Source organism: Episyrphus balteatus, chromosome 2 (genome assembly GCF_945859705.1).
Source record: "Episyrphus balteatus chromosome 2, idEpiBalt1.1, whole genome shotgun sequence".
In the NCBI taxonomy this organism is placed as follows: Eukaryota; Metazoa; Arthropoda; class Insecta; order Diptera; family Syrphidae; genus Episyrphus; species Episyrphus balteatus.
In genome coordinates, this window is record NC_079135.1 from 5,153,596 (window position 1) to 5,173,566 (window position 19,971).

Here is a 19,971-nt window from a genome sequence, read left to right on the forward strand (position 1 = left end):
AGTGTACTGAATGAAACTTGTTCACTTTAAGGATATACGAGTCAATTATGTTTTTTTTGTTTACTTTGGCTTTTATTTAATTTTTTTGTGTGAAGGGGTCCAACTAAATACATTTTCAAAACATCCCAAAATAATGTATTTTTTTTTTTTTTTTAATTCCTGATTTCGGACACAATTTTATTGAAATAATATTCTTAGATTTTCTGCACAAGCAAATCTGTCATAATTGAGTGGAGCTTATTTTTTCATTGTGTTTGCAAAGTCATAACTTTCGAATGCTTGTTTTTGTTACCTATTTTAATGTAACAATTTTATCGGCATCCGCATACTGTGTCAAAATTAAGCATTTTTAAAATGATGGAAACCTAATAATTTGATTGGTTTCATTGGTTTATTTGTACTATGTTCTGGGCTCTAATTTTTAAAATTTTTTCCCCTGTATAATTTTTCTTTGTTGGGACCTTATTATTCGCAAAAAAATTAAAAAGCATTTTAAAGTTATGAAAAATCCATTAATAACCCTCTGTCGGCACACGGGTGCGAATTTGGCAGGACACAAATAAAAAGTGGTCACAAAAAAGTGTCTTTATAAGGGTGAAAATACATTTTTTGGAATTTTGAATACAATATTCGAATTCCTTGGAAATTTCTACATCAATTTCATATGTGATTCTTTATAAAATAGTGAGACCGAAAAAAGTTCTAGCGCCATGTAAAATTATAAACCAAATTCGCAAAAAAGAGGTGTGCCTACAGAGGTATAATTATAATTTTTATGAGTTGTTGTTACAGATTTTTATTTGGGTTTTTATAGAGATCTCAATTTAGAGGTCTCAATTTCTCAAACTGTGTTACAATAATTTTAGATTTTCTACGTCTTATTTTTAACTATAAACAAATACATATGTATATGAAAAACTTTTTTTATAATTCCTATAATAAACAAATATTGCCTTTTTGTTTAATTAAGATTCCTAATTTTTATGTTATAGTGCTCAGTATTGCTAAAATTTCTTTTAAATACAGTATATTTTTAAGTGAATTTTATTACATTTTGCTTTTGAGGTCATAATTCCTGATACAATGCTTCCCAAACCAATTTTGTAATATAGTTTTTTTTAAGGAAAGATATGTTGAAGATATACCTAAAAAAATTTAAAAGTATTAAAAGTTATTAGCAAAAATCTTTTTAATACATATAATTTTTGAGGTCCTAAAAATTTTAGACAAAATCTTTTCAACAATTTAGTCTTGTTTTAAATAAAAAAAACACTCTCTTCTTACAATTTTGTTCACTCTTTAAGGTACTTTTTAGGTCCCAACTTTTTTACCATTTTCCATTGTTACAATCTTAAGCCCTTAAACCCATTAGAATTATTGTCTTGCACTTAAATCTTTAAGAATTGTACATTTTTGTTAGGAACGATAAAATTTAGACAAAAGTGCATGGGTTTTCAAAAATTTGAATTATTCTTAAATGACGAAAAACATTTTTTGTTGATTGAATTCGAGTTGATTTTGTTTTAGAGGTCCTAATTTTTCATTATATTCGTATCATTTTTAAATTTGAAAGTAAATTATTTCTGATTGCTTTAAAAAAAATTATTTTTTGAAGTTCCAATTTTGTAAAAAAATTGTGCAAATAAAGTGCTTTTCTACATTCTTATATTATTTTCCATTTCTGCAAAATACCTACATCCCAAAATTGATTGAAAAAATCTTCCATTTTTGGGAAGTTCCAAAAAAAAAAAAATATTTAAAATACCCAAATTTAACTCCCTAATTTAAGGCACTCACTATTTCAATATATTTTTGTCAAGAGTTTCTTTTATTTTTCTATTTGAAGAACTGGCATTGATTTCAATCGATTGCCTCAACTCTCAAGAAAAGCATCTTCTTCATATCAATCTTACGACATTGATTAGAATATTGTTATATACCCACTTGTATGTCTGTTTTCGAAATTAATTTACCCACATACTTTACATCACATCATACAGCACATCACGACTACTTCAATATAAAATGAAGATGAAGAAGAAGAAGTTCTCAGACTGCAAAGTCGTATTTACAATATATTTTTAGAAATGACGTCTTTGACTATACACCAACGACAACGACGAAGACAACCAACACGCTTCGAGGACAGATTGATTTTCCTAATTTTTCTTGTTTTCTTATTTCGTCATTTTTTTTTTGTATTGTGAAGATGATGAGGAATACAGAAGAGAAAAGAAGAAAAACGAAGAATTTCCTTGACAAGGATTTTTCAAAAAAAAAAAAAAAAAAAAAAAAAACAATTCACTCAACTGGATAATGTTCACTGATCAGCTTTTATCTTAACGAAAAACGAACGAATGAAGAGAGAGGGTCCATCCCGTCATCCAATGCTTCCATGTCTCATAAATAATGATGATTTCATTCCTTAGGCGGATAAATAATAATTTTTGCTGGCCTAGATGTCTCTCTACTCATTCTCATATAATATTTCTTCATCTTTTTTTTTTTTTTTTTTTTTTTGTTGGGATTATTGGTGTCGTCTTGAATAGCAAGTTGACAAGTATCACACGTTTTTTCTACGTGACTAAGTTGTTAATGAAACCCCAACATCATACAGAATTACTAAAGTTCAAAATCTTTTAAGATATTATAACTAGTAGTGAAGCTTGGCTCCTCTATGCTCTATTCCATAAAGATAAACAGAAAAAATAAAGATATTTCTTATAAAAGTTGTGTAAGAATATTCAATTTTTGTCAGTTTGTAAGCTGATTTGAGACAAAGTCTTTACTTTTAATGAGCAGATTTTTTTTTTTTTGGTTTCAACATTACATTGAATTGGGTTATCTTAGAGGTTTTATTTGGAAGGACATTTAAAAGGACAACGATTCTCTAAATTCTTGATAATAGCAAAATTTCGTTGTAACTAAATGCCAAACTGTATTTTTATGTAAAATTGCTTGTTTCTTGTTGGTAATAAAATTGTTTCGAATTCATTAACAGATTCAGAAGAAACAAATAGAATTTTTGGGAAATTACTTTTATAGTCAGAAAGTATGCTTATTTCTATGAAAGAATGTGGACATCAAAATAACATAGAATTTTCATAAATTTAATAGAATGTCCTTAAAACGAGTGGGAACTGGGTATTGTGGCTTTAAAAAATTCAGATTTCGTTATTAATAAACTAAATTTTTAATTTCTTGGAATTTAATTATTTGCATAGATAAACTTACTTCCATTTTTTTTTTGAAATGTGGAATGTACATTTTTTAATATCACAGAAAAAAAAATATATATATAATTAACTAAGAGAAAATAAAAAAGAGGTATGTAATAAATGGACTAACTTATTTTTTTCTTTTTCTTTATTTTCAGGTAAGACCAATTGAGTTTAATGGTAATCTGCTTATGGTGAGTGTCGGGATGTTAAACTTAGTTTTAATCTTTTATCTCAAAAATCTCTTGAATTTTTTTGTAATTGTAAATGTTTTGTATACAAAATAAGTCTAAAATTTAAGCTTGAAATCCTTTGTTCAATAAATATCAAAGACAATAGTGAGACGATAGAAGCAATTTTTGGTTTTTTTTTTTAAATCTAATCACGTTCTAATCAAAAACTACTTATACTTAATTCAGTCTTCGAGATTGGTACTATAGCAAATTTAGGATTCGTAAACGAACTCGTGATAACAATCAGACATAAAGGAAAAAGAAATGGTTCGCCGAAATTCTATGTTTCCGTCAGGGGCGTATACTCCCTTGGGGCAAGCATGGTGGCGCCCCGGGGCCCCAGACTGACCCCAGGGCCCCCACTGGAGACAATGCAAAGAAGGAAACTGTTAGCATAAATTGAAATTAAAATGTATTTGAATCACTTCGGATACAAGGGAGACTAATTATGTCATTCAGTGTAATATAGAATGCATTGGTAGCCACATAACATATGTATATTGATTTAAAAAAAAAAAATGCCTTTTTAAAAGAAAAATTATAATTTTATCTTAGGGCCCCAAAAAATATTACTTGAAAAATCTTTGCCACCACAAATAATACATCAGGGGCCCCAAAAAAGCAAAAAAAGTTTTGTTAATGGCATAACAAATATTACTTCAAGTCAATACATTAGGGGCCCCAAAAAAGCAAACAACTTCAGGCCAGGGGTCCCAAAAGCCTTCATTTCAGGGCTACAAAAAAAAATTAAATAAAAAAAAAAATTGTTTTTTAAAATATTATTTTAAGATCCCAAAAAAAATGAGCTTGGGGCTCCAAAAATACTATATGTAGGGTCCCAAAAAATAATTTTTAAGGAAACTCATTAGTTGAGAGGCAATCAAATATTAATTTGGGGACCCCCAAAATCTATTACTAAAATTATTCATCAAATTATTTGAGAATCCTCAAAAGCTATTACTTCAGTGGTTCAAAACAATCAAATGGAAAATTAAATATCAATTCAGGGGCCCAAACATAAATACATCAGGACCCAAAATAAAAACATTACGTTATTGGTGGCATTCCGAATATAACTTAAGAACAGAGGCCCCAATACCTATTAATTTTTGGCTCCAAAAATTATATTATATTTTAGGGGCCTTTAAGCACTTAATTTTGAGGCCCCAAAAATTATTTTTCAGGGGTACCAAAAGAAATAAACTATGTTTGATGATGGAAAATCTAATATGTATTTATTTAATTCTAAGCTTCAAAAATGTTTATTTTAGCGGAATCTAAATATTTAATTTTGGGGGGCCCAAAATTAATTTTTCAGGGGCCCCACACTTAAAAAAAATATTATGTTTGATGATGGAAAATCAAATATGTACAGATTACTTCAGAACAGAGGCCCCAAGAACTATCAATTCTAAGCTAAAAATAATTTTATTTTAGGGGTTTCTAAATACAGTAGACTCCGTTTAAATCGAATTTCCCTCTAAGTCGAACTTTTTCACCACTTTTAATGAACAATTTTGAAAAAAAAAAAAAATATTAAATAAATCCCACTAACTCAAATTTCCCTCTAACTCGAACCGATTTTCGAGTCCTAAAAAACCTAAAAATAAATAAGCCATACAAAAAAAATGTATGGCGTATGCATACTTTTTTTTTTATAACGGTTCGATATTATTTTTGAAGTTTTGTTTTCATGTGTTCATTACTCATCGTTTCAGAAACCAAGTGCCCTTATACTTTTCATGTATGTAGGTACATTATATAATGTTAACTCAAAGAACTCGAAAGTCATTACTAAACAATTTTTATCGATACGTTTTCAACATACATATGAATTTTTAAATTTCTTTTTATGTCGTTTGATTGTTTTTCTGCATCCTTAGTATTCGGGCTAAACCTTACTAAGAATGAGATTAAATAAATTCCTTACTCAAACATTTTATGAATCCCCGAAGTTTTAAATTTCGTGTGTATAGTCTAATTGCTGGGAAAGAAACCAAGACGCTTTTCTTTAAAATCTATAGAAAAGTTATAAAGATATGACCGTTTTTCTAAAGATACAATATTTCGACAATGTTTTGTTATTTTTTTCTATATCAAACTGAATTGAAAACAACAAAAAAAAAATAATTATTTAGTACCTAACTTTTTTTTGAAAATTTTATTTCCTATCGATATTGATCTTTATAAAATTCTTAAAATAAAATTTTGTAAAAAAATTGAGGGAAAAAATGTAACTTAATTGCTGGATTTCGAAAGGGAAGGCACCATTATTACATATAACTTAGTTTTTGCATTAAATCTACATTTTGCCTCGCATGAACTCAAATGCTAAGACTTATTTCAGTTGTAATTCCCAATGGCAACAGTATTAATAAAGTTTGTACAGTAATTTTTTTGGCCTATCAGATTTTCCTTATTTCCTTATTTTCCAAAAAAAAAACCATGCATTTAAAACACTCTTATTGACTAGGTATTTACATTCATGATTTCTATTGCAATGAATCATTTTTACCAATTTTTATTGGGGTAATCTTTGTCGCTTTTATTTATTTATTTTTTATCCTGTAAAAAAAAAAAACACCCTTTCACTTAAGATAATGTTGTAGACTCTTAAGATTCTTATTTTTTATAACAAATGAATCTTTAGATATTACCTAATAAAATTTTAAAAATAAACAAAATGTATGTCTGCTGTTAGAAAACTCTTCTGACACAAAACTCAACCCCTAAAAATAAACACCCTTTCACCAAAAACATTTTTTTAGCAATTGGATTCTTTGTATGTGCTTCATCTTTATCCTTATTCCGAATTATATCAGTATATCATATTTTTAACATGAATTTCGAGTGAAAATAGAATATTCATAAAAGAAATCAGTTGAGTGAACCCTGAAACTCTATAATTGTCTGACTTAAGCTTTTTCTTCTTCTTTGTTTTTAAGTGTGAAATGCTTTTAAATATTTCATTTTTAGTTGAATTTAATTGTTATTGATTATTTTGGTATTTCGTGATAATATTCGTTGTACTAAATCTTGCAAAATAAAATTTATATATGTATTAAATAGCTATGATCCACAAAATATAATAGTGAGTTTTTTCTTATTCCACAAAAATATTGTAGAATTTAAAGCAGAAAATTCACATTCCACCGAATGGCTTGAATAAAGTAAAACCCTAATTTGTTAACCTTTAAATTAATTGAAATTTTTGTGTGGAACAAACATAATTTAGATTCTCCCTCTAAAAAATCATTTATTTCAGTTAGACTAAGTCAATAGAATCTTTTTACTAAGCTTCGTTTGGGTTAACACAAAAAAAAATTGTGGAACGTATTCAGCTTACAAACTTCACAAGAGAAGTACTAAGCTTAAGCGAATATTTAGCTGTGGAACGTAAAAAACATTTACTTCAATACAATGAATATTTGATTTTTATTCGGATAGAAATGAAAAAGTAAATCCTTTCACCAATCTTCAACTTTTTTTGATAGTAAATGGGTGTGGAACATATTCATTTTCCACTTCACCAGATTCAATAGTACTCCTCCTTTTGTTACAACATTCCAATTTTACCTTCATTTCTCCCAAAACTTCACAATATCCATTCCCTCTCGCTGACTAGTTTTAGTTTTGTAACACTGGTGGACTTTGATTAAGTTCTATCGATTTTCTTGTTTTATTTGAAATAAAAAAAAAAAAAAACCAAACAGTTACCTAAAAAACAATAAGGTATATCTTGTATCTAAATAAAGACTTAATTGAACCACTAACAGACTTATCCTGTTCGACAGAAAAAAAAAATAAATAAAAAAAACATCGTCTTCATTTCGTGTACATCAATTAAACAACATTCCAAATGTTTTGTTGTTGTTTCGAAAGAAAAAAGTAAAAGACTTAAACTTGCAATGCATTATAAACAGTTAAATCTACCCATCCCCAGCCTCAGGTGAAAAAAAAAGAACAAAAAAAAACTCAAATCTCAGAGCAAGATTCACAGAACAGAGTTGAATCCTATTAAAAGTAGAGAAATCCTTTCGTCCTGATGTTTTTTTTTTTTTGTGTGTGTTTATTTACTTTACGTTTATTTTGTAGTAGATTTTTATTTGTTGTAGTCCTGTAGTCGAATTGTATCTTGTGATGGTTAAAATCCTAATAAATATAAAGAAAAACTTTCAATTAGTTTACTTCACAAGGAAACAAAATACTAAGTCTCGTCCTCAGATGAATATGTGTGTGTGTTCCATCGTGTCGTCCTGAGAGTTGGTGAATTCAAGTCAGGTGAATGCGGGAAAGACCTGTAAATTTATAAGAAAAACGAAGGAGTCACTCTTTCTCTCTCTCTCCTTGAGGCTAACCACTTTTCAATTTTTAATTTAATGTCGTTCATAGTCTATGTGTGTGTGTGTGTTCGTCCTTAGTTTTTTGGCTGTACAATAAAATTTATGTGCAACGCGTCGGCAGAGAAGAATCCTGTCTTATAGAAAAGTTCTTTCTTCTCCAAAAAGTTGCACTTGCTATACCTCCTCTAGAGTTACACAATTGAAGACTAGAATGTTACTTTGTGTTTGAGGCGGTCCTGATAACATCCTGACGGTGTAGTAATACGGTTTTGTCTTCACTATATACTTTTGATCTTCTCATTTGGCAGGCAGTGGAAAAACCCCCTAAATTAACCAGCTTTTTGAAAAGTGAAGTGCAAATTATATTGTTGAGACAAGGCACAAGGACGAGGGGGGATGTTAACGCGGTTGTAATACCTTACCTTTGCGATGGTTTTGGTATCTCTTAGAACTCAATTCAAGGCGTGTCGATGGGGGTAACTAACTTCTCTAGACAATCACAGGGGAGGGGGAGGTGTTGGTTTGGTGAAATGGTTGGTTTTTCTTTTAGTGAGTTCTGGTGAATTGTGATTACAGGGAATTAAAAGTATCTTTCTACACTCACTCCCACACACACAAATTTACAAAAAAAAACTCCTACCTGATGTGCATTCTACCGGAAGATGACAATGAATGTTCCTTAAGGTATTTTCTTCCTTTTGCCACAAGAGAGAAAGGTGTATATTTGATGATCATATAAAACTTGTGTCCTTTTTTGGAATTTAATTCGAAAGGATTTTCAAGTTTGTTCTTTTTTTTTTTGAGAAAAATTCTTTTCCTTTTTTTTTTTTGAAGAAGACGAAGAATTTTGTGAAAATAGGTTTTATGGTTTCCGGGTTATAGGTCGACAAGGATATTATTCAGGATAAAAATTGTTGGACTTTGACAGGCATTATTGAATGTTTTTTCAGGCTATCCCCACACATCCTTAAAATAGGTGGTTTTTTTTTTTTAATTTAACCAAAAATCCTTTGTGACACAATAAATCAGCGAGTTTAAAGAAAAATCTCAAATTTCTTATAAAAAGGATAACGAAAAAGTTCGCTCAAGACTATAAACTTTAATAAATGTTTAAAGTGAATGTGTGTGTGTGTGTATGTGGGGAGTGTATAGGAGGTAAAAAGATGCTGAAACGATGAAAAGAGTGTTTAGAAGTTTCAAAGGATAAAAGGTACAGTAGAAATGGGGGATGGGCTGAGGAGTGTCTATAAGAGTTGTTATTTTTTGTGTTTCTTAATTTCAAGCCAAGATACAGAAGATTGTGTGTATGAGTGTTGAAAGGATGAAAAACAAAGAAACGACAGGTAGGTAGATATATCCTGTTGAATATGATAAAAGGTTAAAGAATTTGCAGGCATGGGTGTTGGTTTAATTAAATATAAAGGAATGAGAGAGATATACATTTACTTTGTTTGATTTATTTATAACTGAACTTTAATTTTTGGTAGATTATTTTTTTTGGTTGAATGTTGAATTTGTATACTTTTAGGGGGTAAAAGTTTAAAAGTCAGATTAAAGGACTTAAAGAGGATATCATATTTTTGCTTATCTTTAAGAGAAATGATAGGTAAAATAAATTAGCTTGCGGGATTAGTTTGTTTCAAATTTGACACGAAAGTTGACTGGTTGTAATTTGCAACTTGAATTAATCAACAACCCAAAATGAAATCCTGAAAATATGCAATTAATTTCATTTTGTTTGTAATTTCGTGAAGAAAAAAGTTTAATACTTAGATTTAAGCGAATACAGACACCTAAAAGTATGCAACGAAATATTGATGCTATGATATTGAGCTCTAAAGAGCATCACAAAAGAAATGGTTACATTGCAAGTTGTTTTTTTTTTTAGAAGTGTTTTGTTTGTCTTTTTGATTCACATTCAGTATGAACGTAAAGAGATCGACTTTTTTATTTAAAATTTTTTTTTTCATCGATCTTCTACACACCTTTCATTGTCTAGTACCTATTCTGCTACTGTGTGTATCTTGTTTTATTAAGGATACTACCTACCTTTTGAAGACCTCTTCACAAAATTTGTCTGATCTTGCTTCTTAATAGTAAATTATTAACCTCTTTAAGGCCTTAAAGAAGCAATGAGTCGATTTTCCTGACATCACTAGAATCAACGAAATTGTCTGTCTGGTCGATGAAGGAGGGAGAGTATTTAGAAAATAAAATTGCTTTTTGTACTTATAGGAGTATTAAAGAAAGTTTTAAGAAGTATTATAGAAAGATGGTATTCTAGGATTGTTGATTGACACTTTTTAAAGTAAAACCTGATAACTTTCGAATAATTCTTAGATTTCTAGCAAAAAAAATATTGAAATATGAAAAAAATGGCAATGAAACGAATCGAAATATGAGCCCCCCAAGGACCTTGTAATGATTAACAAAGGACTCCTTAAATATTACCCAACTACATCATATAGTTTCAATTAAACATAATTATCTTAGTTGTTCGCTTTTATATCCATTAAAACTCCTATACAACACACATTCAACCATTTTATATAAATTCTTCTTTACACAGCACGCGCGCAGTGTTATAATTAATTCAATTTCAGAAACAAAACGAAAGGAATCCTGGTAGGTTCCTCTATCCTACATATACTTTCTCTGTGGCATCTAATTTCATTACCTTTTCATTATGTGTCATCAGTATTCTGCTTGTGTGTGATGTGTATATTTTCTTTTGAAACAATGAAATGAATAATGATTGAGCGATAGTTACGCATCCTTGAGTCCTTGTGAATAAATATGCAAAAAAAAGTCAAAAGAAGTAAAAAAAAAAAACTACATAAAACCCTTTTGCACATCATCATCATCATCACAAACCATCATAACTATGTTGATCCAATTTTAGAAGAACAATCCTTTGTCCAATGCATGTAGGCGTTTCATTTTAATTGGCGAACCCACTACTGGCTGCTGTGGCGTTCAGAGCAGCTTTTCTTTGCTTCGACTATTAAATACAAAAAAGGGACACACACTAAGCATTCAGTAGTAAAATAGAAACAAAACGAAAAGAAAAAAACATTGAAACCGTAAAGAATCCTTGTGACGGCGCGCGAAGCCTTTTTATCCATCAAGCATCACTCAACGGATTCGTTTAAAGTCCCAGATAGAAAGTGAGTGAGAGGAGGAGATGAGAGGAAAAAAAAATAACATAAACCCAAAAGGAGGCTCCCAGTTGTACGAACCGAAATGAAAAAAAAAAAAAACGAAAAAAAAAATATTCATGTAAAAATCCTTTTTAAGTGGCATCATGTTCATCAGGCAGCGCAGGCGGTGGCCTGAAAAACGTCATCGTCATTCACCATAAACGAAAATCAACGTTAGGTTAGCGACTGACTATAGGACAAGGACCATAGAGAAAGGAATCTAGAAAAATATGAAAAAACACAGAGGATTAGCGTCGGTTTTCTGCCTGAATCTATTTTCGCACACACAAATTGCCAATTTAAAACGGATATGGGTAAAAGGACTTTCTCCGATTTATTATTTTTCTTTCAACGTTGTCTCGCGTCGGTCGTTTTGGTTCAGATCGGGTCGCGCCTTCACTTCCCTACCCCTTCTAATTTTTAGGAGGAGTGTCCTTTTTCTGTGATATGGTGGAAGCTGCTCCTTCTTCGACAAATGATGTGCCATGTGGGAATTTATTTTTCCCATATATGTACATTGTACATACCTTCACATGATTGCAAAGTAGTCATCCTTAGAATAATAGATGTGCGAGGACATGACATGTCCTTGTGGAATTATGGGGATTTTTTTTTTTGCTCCTGTCTTCTCTTTAGATTTTGATTGAATTTTTTTGCTTCATATTGTTTCTTTAGATTTTTTTTTTCATTTTCATTTGTATTTCAATTTGCCGCTATGATGACAGGAGTGTTGGTTACAATCTCGTGGAATATAATATTCAAGCCCATTCCATCGATCTTTATGTCTTGGAAATTGGATGTCATACGGATGTTAGAAATTTTAATTCCAATGTTTCTATTCTGCTCTTCTTAATGAATTTTTCTTTGGTTTATGATTTTTTTTTCTCCAGAGAGTGCAATAATAGAGGACGTTTTATACCTTATATCCAGCAGACATATAAAACGCTTCTAACGATATCTCTTTTTTCAAGTTATGATATGTAGCTTGGAAGTTATGAGGGAACATACATGACCACATTACACATTGTTGAGAAAAACAATGTTTTAATTAATAACAAGAAGAGCTTTTAAATCAGCTTCAAGCCAGTAACTTTGGAGTTGACTCTGAAAAAAAAAAACCTATTGGTGAGTCAAGTCAAGTCCAAGTCAAACAGTTTGAATAGGGTCTTAAAAGGTCACCTTATTCACTTAATGTAATTAAGTTTAATTTGATTCTGTAAGTTTTATGAAGGTATGATTTAAACTATAGGTAACAAGGTGTCGTTTTACAACATGTGTTCAAATCTGCACCACAAAGTTTGGATAAGGTCCTAAACGTTCAACACTTTTATTCAATTTTTAAAGTTAAACTTGCCACTTACGTACTGAAAAAAAGTATTTCCTTACTTGACGTCAATGTACATGAATTTATGTTGACTTGTTTTTCATATTCCCTCCGAGACCGCCTCAAAAAGCATGATAGGGGTCCTCAGAAGTCAATTCATTTGTTCAATAATCTGGAAAAGAAGTTTATTCTGTTTATTTTGCTTGTCATACCGAATGTCCATCCTTTCCACAACATCTAATCAGTTTTTCTACGAACAATCCTATTGGGGTCCTAATACGTCTTTTTTTTCTTAAAAATTTAATGTAAAGAAATTACTAAGAGAATCATTTGAATTGTAATCCAAAACCTTGGAGAGAATTCAGTTTGTATAAATCAATCAAATCTCCCTCACAAATATAGCATAATTAGGACCCTAAGGACTCAACTCATTGATTCAAAGCTTAATTTTTGTGAGCTTGTAAATGATATTCCAAAGACTCTAAACTAGAGAAGCATACATAACATACATTTACTTATTACATGTTTTTAACACGGACAAATTATTTAGGTCTAAAGGGGAATAGGTAAAATATAGAGTCTTGGGAACCCACATTTTTCAATACCTAATCATACTGTATAAATTTGCGAATGTTCAAAGAAATGTCTGGAAATTAAAACTTCTTCAGTATTTCCTCAGATCTAAAACAGGTTTTTTTAGTTATAACAAAAAAGTCTACCCCTATTTGGCTTCGGACCCCTAGAATCTTTAGAACCTCATGTTTCTTATGGTCGTTTTTGTATCAGGCTGACTTTACATTCCGCGAAGTATGTTCGATTTAGAGTTCATCATTAGTTTGTATGTATTATTTAATTGAGGTCCTAAACTAATTTTATTTTTTAACGTTTAATTTCTTACTCAAAAGATAAAAGACAAGAAAGCGTATTAATTATATTATGAACCCATGTCGAGTGTAAATTCATTCATCATAACGTAATCAAGTTTTCTGCAAGGAACCCTTTTAGGGTCTGAAAGGGTCATCGTATTTACTTTAATTTGATACAAAGAAAAAACTAAGGGAATTGATTGAGTTTAAGACCAAAACCTAATTAAAAATTCACTTTATAATAAATCAATCAAAGTCTCCAACACAAATATAGCAGAATTAGGGTCCTAATTTGCAACTTAGTTATGAGAATGAGAAATTAGAAATAGAATCCGTAAGCTGCAGGCTAAAGTCTAAGAGGCAATATACTTTGCAATCATTAATCAAGTTTAGGTGTAACACGATTGCGGTCAGAAAAGAAAATGGTAGAATTTAAGGTCTCACATTTTTCATCGATCAATCAATCATAAATCATTATGATGGTTAAAAAATTTGAAAGAAATCCGGATCTGCAACAATATCTGAGTCATAACGAAAAATTGCCCCCATTTGACTTGGGACCCTAAGCATTTTTAGACACTCATAGGTAATTTTTTTTTACGTATTTACTAAAGTATCACCGTATTCAACAGAATTTCATGTTCACTCTTCAACATTTGACAGATTATATTCTCATAAAATGTCAAATATAAAAAGTCGAGAATAACACCAACTTTGCTATGAATTTTAAAAATTTTCAAATCCCCCATGATTTAGGCTCTTTTTACTATGAATTTGTATAGCTTCCATCAATTTGACATCACAAACACTTAAAAATCTAAAAAAAAAAAAAAAAAACATTTGATTTCCAATTGAATTGCATATATTGAAAACTACTTGACTCCATTAAAATAATTTCCCAAAAAAATCCAGCAAGAAATAAAAAAGCGTTAATAACTCCTGATCCCAAAAAAAAAAACACCACTTGAACATTTGTATATTCCCAAGAACAATATGCATTTTTACTGTGAAGGGGCAGCACTTAACCAAACCAATCGCGCGCTCTATACAACAATTTTATAGTCAAAATAAATAATAAAAAAAAAAATACTATAAAATAGATATTAATTGGCTTCTTCAAACTGGCTGTTTTCGAATGAGTTCTATGTCTCTATATCGACAACGATGAACCAGCAGCATTCAGCTTCGTTTACGCTTGAAATCCCTTAAATTGCTTTTCGTTGGAAAATTCATGTCATCTCGGTTTTCTGTTTTTTTTTTCCATCATCATCACTCTCCCCCTTTTTACCGGTCCATCAGATCAACATATATTCCACCAGATAGTCAGAGCAGCTAAATCCATTTTACTTTCCACGTTTTGGGTGCGGGTTAGGGTGTACCATCATCGTCGCAATTGAAATTCAGTTTTCCCTCCAATCGCACTTTGACTGTCATTCATTTACATCGTTGAACAACAATATTGAACGCATCATGTATAGAAGAGAGAGATATAGTCTTCCGCATCATCATGTTAATGGGATGAAGTTTTCCTAGAGAGAGGTGGAATTGGGGATGGGGTGGTAAAGAGAAAAGAGATATATCCGATAATCCCCCAAGTTCTTACTTCGTCGTTGGTCGTTCTTCTTCATTTCATTTTGTATTCTGTCGCCAACAGTTCGTTTCGAATGGTAATTATCCTTTCGTAATCGATTCCGATAATTTTCCGTCCAGTCACACTCTTGGCGACAACTCTACAACAGTCAGCAGACAGAGGAAACTTCCTCTACTCTTTCTCTCTCAAAGCCAAACACACTGATTTCCCAGTCAACACTGTATACCATTTTGAACGATGTCATCTTAAATGTATGCATGTGATGATGACGAGAGGAAGAGAGTCCTTTTCCGCATGTAAGTCGTCTACTCAATTCGATTTCTGACTGCAGAAGAGGGAGTTTGCAGTGTCTTCTTTATCATTAAACCACTTAACACGATGTAAGCTTCAGTTTCAACGAAACCGCATACAATGAACCGGTCCAATACACACACACAACCAAACAGACACAGGATTATTGTAAACATCCTTTCCAGAATGTATTAAGGATATAGTAGAGTCATGTGTGTAAATGAGTGCAACAGAGTCTTTCTTTTGAAAAAATATATAGAAGAGATGAGCTAACCATATCATCATCGTCATGAAATGAAGTGAGACAACCGCAATCGATACCTATCTTATTTTGTGTTATTTTGCACACAAAAACCTTATAGTCTCTTGTGTTGTATAGTTTTAGGTGCTATATACATGGAAAAGGGATATATAACGATGAAGGATATAAAATAACTGAAATTAAATAAAGTCGAAACTAGCACTTAGTGTCGTTGTCGTTGTTTCTATCTCGCTCACTCTTTCATTATAGAAAACTTTATCTGATGGGTAAATTAATGGATTGGAGTCAGTATCAATCAATATTGCGGCAATATAACTTTACATCTTCTCTCAGGCGTTTTAATAGAAAAGGAGGTGTTTTTTTAGGATGATTTGTTGATAACTTAAAGAAGTGACAGCAATTGAAGCTGAAAATTGGAAATAAATATCATCATTTTAACAAATTAAAACATTCCTTATCCTTTTCGACTGGGAATTTAGACCTTAAGTCAGAAAAAAATATTAAGACCTCAAACAAGTATGGAAGGAATGAGCTTATTGATGATAATCCCTGCAACCCAAAGAAACAGAAAAACAAACTTTATATTTTTATGCGGAATGACTGACACATGATTGGGAACTTATTCCATAAAAACGAAAATATGTTTATGACCTCCATTCAGTAACGAAGATATAGAATTAAAAATGACAAACTCTTCAACCCAGGAGAAAAAAAAAAAATCTCTATAAAAAATTTTACGCGGATGTAAGGTGCATTCTTTTGAAATAGAAATTCTAAGGGTCCGAAGTGAAATAGGAGCATTTTTTCGTTATAACTCAGATATTTTTGCAGATCCGAAAGAACTTTTATCTCCCAAAAAATTATTTAAACTATCATAGATTTATGACAGATCGTCCGATTGGTGAATAATTTGAGACCCTACGTTTTACCATTTCCTATTCTGACCGCAATCATATATGGAAAAATCTAGATGAATTTTGATGAACTAAAAAAGTGACAGAGAATGAAGCTGAAAATTGGAAATAAATATCATCATTTTAACCAATTAAAACATTCCTTATCGTTTTTGACGAGAACTGAGACCTTAAGGTAGAAAACAAGTTTAGGACCTCAAACAAGTAATGGAAAAATGGACTTATTAATGATAAAATCTGCAACGAAGGAGACAGAAAAACATATGATTAGGAACTTAACCTTAAGAACTAAAATAAGTTTAGGACCTCTATTTAGTAATGAAAAGATAGATTTAAAATCCAAGAAAAAAAAACAATCTTGATAATCTTACTCGGATACAAGGTCCATGCGACATGCAAAGAAGACCTTACAAATTATGAGTGTCTGAAAATTTCAAAGGTCCCAAGTCACTTTTTCGTAATGAATCGAAAATTATTGTGGATCCGAAAGAAGTATAATTTTCCAGACATTTTTTTAAACCATCAACGATTTATAATTGCTTGTCTGATTGGTAAAAAAATATGAGACCTTAAATTTTAAGATTTCCTTACCTGACGGAGAATAGTATGGATTTATGCAAAGTTAAGGTTCTCCAAGACTCTCGTGTGGTTTCCTAAAGATTTCATTTCGAATTTATCATAACAAAGCTTTCTGTCAATCAAGTAAGCCTTTAGGACCCACGGCGGTCTTAAAAACGCGGCAGGTTTTATGAAAATGGATCCAAAAAGTAATGATGCAGATTTGTTTGAAATGATCTCAGGATTCCAAATTTGTAAGTTTCAAAATCGTACCTGATCCCTTTTTTGAGTTACAGGCATTATACATATATATACATTTGACTTGCAATGGAAAAAAAAAATTAAACAAAAAACAAAAGCACATTATAATGTCCTATACCTTTTTGGAAGGCTTAAATGTACTCCTTGAATTTGATGTTTATTTGAAGTTGATTGAGTTAATAGTTTTTGAGAAATTTAATTTTAAAGTTATTATTTTAGAAAAAAATAATTTTTTTTCTTTTAGTTTATTTTATTCTATTGTTTTTAATAAAGGGTAAAATTTTTTTACACAAATCAATGCTCATTGATTTTAAGTCAAAAACAAAAAACCGCATGTTTAAAAGTATCCTAGATTTTGAGATTTAAGAAAAATGTATCTTTTCTCCATTTTTTTTTAGCTTTTTTTAAATTTTTTTTTCCAAAAAGAAAAAATTAAGCCTCAAATTAAATGGAAAAAAGGTCACTGTAACACGCTGCTGATCAGGACGTCTTCTTTTTTTTTTAATAAACGCGAAAGGTCAACGTGGATTCATGAAAAATGGCTCTCACGATGAACATCGAGAAGAGGTTTTGTGGTCCCTGAGGACCTTAGCTGTCCTGAAATCTATGTTATGTGGGATATTTTTCTGTTATACGTAACATTATAACTCTTACATTTCAAAAATAGTTCTGAAATATTCAGAACGTAATAAAAATAACTTTAAAATGTATAAAAATTAAAAAAAAAATACAAAACTCTGAAAATGGCAAAAAAAAAACGTTAAAAAAAACACAAAAAATGAACAAAAAATCTCAAAAAAGGAGCCAAAATACCACTTCGTTCTTGGGGTTGATTCTGAGTCACACTAAGTGTGATTCGAACTTACAAATCTGTTGATTAAATAACCATCATACAAATTTTTTCATAGGAACAAATAAATCAAATATAAAAGTGTTTATCTTTTCTTTCCATTTTTGAAAAACTAGAATAGTTTCTTGCATCTATTTTTAAGGATTTGACTAAGAACTAAATAGAACATTCAATTTTGAAAAAAACTTGTACCTTGTAATTCAAAGGTTAAAAAAATTAACATAAATACAAAAATTATTATTTTTTTTTATTTTTGACTTTGAAATTAAATTTCTCAAAAACTATTTACTCAATCAACTTCAAATAAACATCGAATTCAAGGAGTATATTTAAGCTTTCCAAAAAAGGTATAGGACATTATAATGTGCTTTTGTTTTTTAGGACCTTATCGAAATGCCTGTAACTCAAAAAAGGGATCAGGTACGATTTTGAAACTTACAAATTTGGAATCCTGGGATCATTTCGAACAAATCTGCATCATAACTTTTGGGATCCATTTTTATAAAACCTGTCGCGTTTTCAAGAACACCATGGACCCTAATAGTGCTATATTTGTGGAGGAAACTTGACTGAATTATGCAAAACAAATTTTCACAAATGTTTTAGTTTAAAGTTCAAGAGATTCTTTTATTAATTTCTTTGCATCAAAATATTAATAAATAAGTTGACCCTATCAGACAAACGAACGAACTTGATTAACTTGGCTATCTGCTCGACAAAAGCACGTAGTTAAAACAATATGTTTTCTTGTATTTCGATTAGGTCCTAAGACCTTAAGAGCGAAGATATGTTTAGGACCTCATTTCAGTATCAAATTTACCAATGCTGAATTCGATTTACTGATAACAATTCTGCAATCGAAAGGCCTGAAATACAAACTTTATATTTGTTGGGGTCTTCAGTATCAACATTTTCTCAAGACTCCTAGGGTCCAAACTTAAATATGAACACTTTCGCTCCATAACTGAAATAAATGTGTCTTTAATTTACTTTCAAACAGAAGACTAAATAAAAATTTTATAAAGTCTACGTTATTTTTATTAACTTCCATATTAATTTCTTCAAATCACCCTGTTTCAATAATATTTTATTACTGTAACTTTCACTAATCATTGACATGGTTCGATGAAAATGGTTTTTATCGTTTTTCGCAACAACCACATAGGCAAAGTGATAGATGTGCCACTTTGCCATTTTGCCAATTACGAATGTGTGAACAAGTTGGTCTCTGTCTGCCTTTTTCCCTTCATGGAACACATTACCATCCAACCCAAACTCTCCCTCTCTTCTGTTAACCAAAAACAACACTCAAATAATAAGATACCAATCATTAAATTAACGGAACACAAAACCCTGAAATAATAATAAAAACCCCAAAATGAAATATTGCCGAATCATTTACTTCATCCTTGAGCCCATTTTACCATCCCCCCGACTACTCATCCCCGATATCTCTCTCGCATCAAAAAATAAAAAAGATACGAAATCACCAACCGCCCACGGCCATATGAGTTCGTTCGCTATATAAAGTTACAATCAAACACCCACTCTCATACAAGCAACAAAAAAAAAACATAAATGTTTTATGTCTTATCGCTCTGTAAGGACGCACAAGAGAAAGCTGTGCGTAAAAAATGATGTGCTCGTGTGTTTTTTTTTTTTTTCTTCACCCCAGACCGCGATAGCGGGTGGCAGCGTTCAGGAATCAATGTTTTGCTTAATGCAAGGATATGGTGTGGAATTTCGTACTTTCTTCTTTTTTTGTTTTTGCTTTTGGTTGGTTGGTAACTCATGTCTTGTCCGTTCTCTCCACCATACACACAAACCAACCATACTCTGAATGTCGACGTTCCGGGAACGACAAAAAAAAAATTTGGGGATGACTTTTTTGTGGGTTAAATGTTGAGTTCGAAAAGGATGACTTATCCTGCCTGAATGGGGCTCAGATCTGTTTCTTTTTATTTTTGTTCTTCTTTTTTTTTTTTGGAAAAAGAAAGTTCTTGGATTTTTTTTTTTGTTTTTTTTGTATTTTTGCTCTGAGGTAGTTAAGCGATATTTAT

General features: G+C 30.8%; 1 protein-coding gene across 17 annotated transcripts in view; it reads left to right on the forward strand.

Moving 5' to 3' along the window:
* The window catches only part of LOC129908683 (protein alan shepard), a 487,297-nt gene that overhangs the window by 390,194 nt on the left and 77,132 nt on the right, over positions 1–19,971 (forward strand). For 12 of the 17 annotated variants that reach the window (XM_055985360.1, XM_055985362.1, XM_055985364.1 and 9 more), the window contains one exon: positions 3,377–3,412. The exons of the other annotated variants lie outside the window; for them this stretch is intronic. In XM_055985360.1, coding sequence (XP_055841335.1) covers positions 3,377–3,412 — 36 coding nt within the window. The remainder of the gene's footprint in view (positions 1–3,376; positions 3,413–19,971) is intronic. 17 annotated transcript variants of the gene reach the window in all.